Genomic DNA, 5,813 nt, shown 5'->3' with positions numbered 1-5,813 from the left:
TGGAGTTGCTCACGCGTAATCTCACTCATCCATTTTACACTGCACACTTGCCCCGACCTACCTTTCGCACGACTAGAAGAATGCATGCATGCAGAGATGCATGCACAAACACAGATGCACGCAGATAAGGGTGAGGCTGCACAGCTGGTAGTCGGCGGCTGTGCACACGGAGCCTACCCGGTAACAGAGAGAGCGTCTCTGCCTCAGCCCTCAGACTCGACCCAGCCATTCCATCGTCTGCCCGGGCAGCGGCTGCTGCTGCGGACAATATATATTGATTTTGGGAAGGGTCTCCTAGTGCAAGTGGTGAGGTAGGCTCCACGTCTTGGTGGTCGCTTGCAGCAGCCGGCGAACTCGGTTTTTGTGTCATGCCAGAGGGAAGGATTCTTGGTCGCTGCAAAATGTCCAGGCGCTTCTGCAAACAGCCAAAGAATTAAAGTGCCACTCAAATCAGCATTTGCAGCTAGCACACACACACGCTAATCAACAAACCTGTTTTGTTCTAATAAGAATCAAGCCCTGAAGTAAGTAGAGTTGCTTGCTTGCCTACGTCGTGACTACAGGCTCTACGATGGTTTTCCCAGAGCCTGCATGCGAAGCTGTGCTTCATGCAGTGAACAAACCGGTTATTTAAGTTAGCTCACTCGAACGGTGGCACGCTGACGCTGGGCATTGTGAACGACTTCTTCAAGTTGCTTCTTCAGTCGACGAATGTCCACGTAGGCCGACAGATAGTGCGCCGGGACTTGCATATGGAAAGAAGGTGCGGCCATCTTAACTGAGCCAACGGCGACCTCACATGTACACGATACACCCAAACTGACGGAAAGCTGAGCTTTCAAGCCACCCGTGCAGCCAATTGACTCCGCCCCTACTGGGTCCTCGCCGGCAACGTCCCCCGGGGTTGCCAAAAAATAGCCGCAGTCAAGTGTACACCCAAGGAGTTATTCATGCGCACACTTTGAAAGGCAGGAGATAAAGGAGGAGGCTGACTCGACCACGCTGCAGCAGACCAAATGTTCGCACGCAGCCCGCAAGCCGCTTCCACTGATCAGCGGACGTGCAAGTGTTGCCCATATATGCGTACGTCTGGCGAACAAAAGTATTGAAATAACACACTTTCAGTCCTTGGATTTGCACGAAGGAGCCGCCGTGCACATTTTTTGAAGTTACGGGAAGATGGGGCTGCCGACAGGTGAACGCCGATGAGCGAGGCCACCAATGCCACTGAGCGGAATCACCTCTAGATCGCACTTGTAACGGTTGCTGCCCATTGTTCAATTAAAAGCAAATAGACTTCTTGGAAGTTCCTGAATTGACGGCTTCTTTTGTCGGTTGTTGCAACAAAATGGCGCATGCATTTTGATGGTGTCCGCGGGGCTTTCCCTGGTCATTGCTGCACGATGCAGTAGCCTTCTACAGAACGCACTGCCTTACAGTTGGCAGTTATCTGTATGGATTGATCGTAAACAAATGTTTCTTGGGTTCTTCTGCTTCTGCGTTACACTGACCCCTTGCAGTCATCATTGTACGTGCTGCTCTGCCGCCTTCAACGCTGTGCCATTCGGTGCAGCGAAACAGCCTGAATGGGGAACCCCAACCGATTCTTCTGTATGAAATTACACCCGTCTGCATATCGGCTCCGCATGCTAATCTAGAGCGACCAAGAGTAGCCTGCCTGTATGGACTCTGCGACTCGTAACGACGCCACGGAGTCCGCTAAATTACAGCCACTGGGCACATGCATTAAACAGTGCAGCCATCTACAAGATGCTACGCAAGATCTGTTTGGATCCCCAATAGGATAGGCATTCTGCGGAAGGGACTTCAATCCCTCTTAAGGCAGCGCTGCTCTGTGCGCGTAGAACGGGGAGAAACCACCCCAGTGCAGTTAGAGGCATTACTTTTTGCAGAGGCTCTGCCGATGCGGGGAATCCACAGCGACGAATGCTCTAAGGCTTTCGTATGGCGCTGCCCCACCGTCTTACTGTCCACTGCCTTAAGTATAGTTGAGGAAAGGCCTATATAGTATAGACCCCTTGCACTATGGCGGCTGAGGCATTGACACAAGGAGCCTATAAAGAGTCGGCGTGTAAGAAGAGCCCTGCAGATGGCCGGCCTGTCCGGTTCAGTTTGGGTGATCCCAACGACGCCTCCAACAGCTGTGCAGGGGAGTCGAAGCCAGCCCGTGAATCGGTTCATTTTGGAATGCTGGACGCCCCCCCTACAGACCAGGCAATCCGAAAGGATTCGAAAACAACTGCACGCAAACCAACCGTCATCGTGGGGGCTGATGGCCGCCCACTGCCCATCCTGAAAGGTAACAGGACATTCGGCTATGGCCAAGCGCGCCGCCTTGTGGAGCAGCTTCGAGTTAAGTTTGCATTCGACAGGAACGAAACTCGCTTCTATTGCCCTGATTCAAACGAGCACACGGAGCCACCTCCCGCACCGGCCGAGCTGCGCGACTCTGTCCGGGGCTTCCTGAAGTCCTCAAAGAGAGTAGCGCAGGAGTCTCAGGAATTGACGCAAGCGGTACAGCAGAAGCTTAATGAAGCCAAAGAGATTGAGCAGGAGCTCACAGCCATGACACAGAAGTACGTGGAAAAACTAGAGCACCAGAAAGCAGCACAGCGAGCCAAACAAACTGTCGTTATCTCAAGCACGAAGCCCCCTCGCCGCTTCCTCTGCTGCGGCGCCTCCCCCGTAGTGCTGCAATGAGACTCTGAAGCAGCACTTCTCTACCGGCACCTGAGTGAGCGAATTGCTCATATCCACCTACCAGCCAGGTGACCCCACTAGCTACATTGCCCCCTGCAAAGGGATTGCAGACCCAATTCTCCTGGGACAACAGTCCCTATGGGCTGAACAGTAACTGCGAGGTCGTCGCAAGACGCCTCCGCGGCGCGAAGAAGTGACAGACAGCTAGCCTAACTGAGCACTTGGTCCTATTCTCCTCTATGGTCCAACTCCTACAACAGAAGTTTCCTACTAGGTGAAGGCTTGCCTGTCCCAAAACAAGGAGGCCCCACGGGTACACTAACTGTGGCGGCGGCTACTCTCAACCGAAGTCTACTATCTGGGACTTCCAAATGTCCAGTCCAAATGTGCTTTTACTATACGTCTCCCTGCAACTCAGCGCTTTGTGAAAAAGGTTAAGTAGCTGTCCCACCACGCCTGAGCGTATACCCCAGCACCCTAACGCCCAAGAGTAAAGGCACAGATAGATCGAAGCAAGGACGGCACGTGAAAGAACAGTTCTTCCGGGTAACCGATACTGAAACCCGTTCACCGTCTGAACTGCCTCTTCACATCTACAACCGACGAAAGCAATGGGAGCCGTCTCCGCGAACGTGAACCCCCGGCAGCGGTAAAATCAGTCCGACTTCTCAAGAGTCCCCTTCTCGGAAACATAGATGCCGTCCAAAAACTTCCGAATATCCTTACGACGTACCAGCGTGGCCTGATGGATGAGTGCAGCTGTGCAGGAAAGCGCAAGCCACACAAATAACCCAGTGAATAGCCGCAGCTGCCTATTCGCAAGTGGGATGTGCTTACTGTCTAGATGGACTTTACCAGCAGCAGCCAACTTAGGGAAGTGTACCCGATCCAGGAAAGCTGCAACAACAAACTCTGGAAGTGCCCATACCTGAACGCGACACAAGCTCGAGGTCTGTTCCTTTCAGGGCAATCTCATCCTTGACGCTCGTGCTCTTTTCACAAACGACGCCGGGGAGAAGCTTGACGATTCGCACACGTTTCTCACCCAAGAAATTCCGGATTTCGACGACTTTGCCGCCGTCAATGATGTTGAGGTTTATGGGGAAGTGAGAATACACGAAACGCATCTTGTACTCAAACTGCTTAGTCACCCCCGTAAACATGTTGTTCAAGTGTGAGCAGACAGTACGCAGGCAGGCAATGTCTGACTTCCTACCCTGCCATGTTGCCACCTTCACATGCTTTGCATCTTTTGTGGTGTGCAGCACCAAAGGCAGGTGACGAAAAGTCCTCTTCAACTCTCCTCGGGGCCCCTTCACTGTAACTTCCCTGCTTCGAACGGAGACAGTCACTGCAGAACGCAAAAGCACAACAATCCTCCAGTTGCCAGCTAGCCACTCTACATGCACGTCTTATCCATGACGGATCCTCAGCAAACCAGAGCCATTCAAATATGTAAGATGCATGAGCCTCACTAGCACTCGTGCAGCCAAATTGGAGCAATGATGCAAGCCCCATCCCCTGCAGTCATCAACTAAAGGTACAAAACTGCAAAAAAGTTCAAACTAGCAACTGGAAACGATGTGGCTTGTAAAGTGCTTGCCGCCAAATGACAAACGAGATAAAGTGGGCCCCGAGGGTAAGCTACAAGTTCTGGACCCCCGTTGACGAGCCTCCATCGCAACTCACAACCGCACACTGATGGCTCAGCCCAAGCATGCCACCAGCAGGAATTGCTCTGCAGAATCTCCATGTGAAAAACTTCGTAAAACGGGGGCCGTCCATGCATTATATGCACTACAAAAGTGGGCACTCCCAACTGTGTCTACCGCCTCGATCCTCGCGTGCCCCTCGCCAAAACTAAAAGCCAGCAATTCGGCAGCCTCAACCCCCCGAAAACCTCCAGAAAGTGAAAAAACCAAGCGTTTGCACGCATAAATTTAGGAAAACCCAGGTGCGACAGCCAGAGGAACGTTTAGCCACAGCCTTTTCAGCGGAGAGTGGGGTGCATGGCCTACCTCCGTCGGGCACCCGGACGCTCTGTTCAGAGTATACCGTCTTCATTTTCACAAGCAGCGTCAGTAAGGAAACTCCTAGGAGGACCGTTTGACCCGTCGGTTAACCCCTTTCTTCTGGTTGGACTACACCTTCGACCCTCCCCGCAGCTGCGCGGCAACGCAACGCGCATGCATGGGGCTTGGGGGCGTAATGCGCGATGGAGTTCGTTAAACCCAATAGCAGAGTCTTGCCGACCTAGGGCAACAGACAAAATGCGTAAGTTGTATTGAATCATTATTAAGGTATTCCATGGCTCATCTGTGCTTATTTTCCTGTCCATTCGTGAATCCCTGAGCCCCAGACAAAGTGGCGTAAAGCCGCGCTCAGCCAACACCCTGTCACGCAGATTGCAAGGTGTCCAAGGGGAGTAGAGCTTGGTCATTTCAACCTGCATCCCTGATTGAAGAATTTCTAATTTCTAAGTTATTGAATTGCTTCGTGAGATTGAATCGTAGGATGGTCAGGAAATCGGCGTTTCGATAGAGTCGAATCCTTTCACGAGCAGGAGGGTAGCATGGCCTGCTTGAAGTTGGTGAGCGTTGAAGAATAGACTACAGTGTTAGTACTTGCATCGAAGAATGTATAGGTCGTGTTTGCATTTGTTACTGCTTTGCGGCAAGAACTGGAGCAAGGCGCGTTACAGCTCATGCCATGAAGCGTGTTCAACAAATGTATGTGGTGTTTGACCCAGCGTAGAAGGGGGCATCCGAATGCTTGCCTATATTATTGCCCTTCAGCAGGAGCTCCACGAAGGTGGCCTTTAACTCGTGAGAGGCGGCCTACGCTCCGCAACAGCCACCCTTGGGCTGCTGCGCCCAGGAAGCGTGGAGGCTGAAGGTTAGGCCAGCTGTTTTTGTGGAACCCACATTTCAAGTATTTTGACTCCATATAAGCTGACAAAGGGCCCTGGGTGGTATCCAGGACTCTTGCTAGCGTTGAGTGCTCCGCACGGTTTAGTGGTGGAAGTGACGAATCCCTACCCGACACGGTGGAGCCCAGGAGTGCCGCTACTTAGTTGTGGATGCGCACTGCAA

At 52.4% G+C, this 5,813-nt stretch overlaps 2 protein-coding genes across 2 annotated transcripts; one reads left to right on the top strand and one right to left on the bottom strand.

Moving 5' to 3' along the window:
- Positions 1–2,046: 2,046 nt before the first annotated feature.
- Positions 2,047–2,721, top strand: EAH_00061830 (hypothetical protein, conserved; the record flags this gene model as incomplete). The annotated part of the gene is made up of 1 exon (XM_013393304.1): positions 2,047–2,721. The coding sequence occupies one exon, from the start codon at positions 2,047–2,049 to the stop codon at positions 2,719–2,721; it is 675 nt and encodes a 224-aa protein (XP_013248758.1).
- A 655-nt stretch (positions 2,722–3,376) lies between these two features.
- On the bottom strand, positions 3,377–4,785 carry EAH_00061820 (60S ribosomal protein L9, putative; the record flags this gene model as incomplete). The annotated part of the gene is made up of 3 exons (XM_013393303.1): positions 3,377–3,480; positions 3,650–4,072; positions 4,740–4,785. 3 exons carry the CDS (start codon positions 4,783–4,785, stop codon positions 3,377–3,379), a joined length of 573 nt encoding a protein of 190 aa, XP_013248757.1.
- Between the last annotated feature and the right edge of the window lie 1,028 nt (positions 4,786–5,813).

The sequence above is a fragment of the Eimeria acervulina genome, genomic scaffold (assembly GCF_000499425.1).
Source record: "Eimeria acervulina Houghton genomic scaffold, Eah_scaff1644, whole genome shotgun sequence".
NCBI lineage: Eukaryota > Apicomplexa > Conoidasida > Eucoccidiorida > Eimeriidae > Eimeria > Eimeria acervulina.
This window is presented reverse-complemented; position numbering and strand designations above follow the sequence as displayed.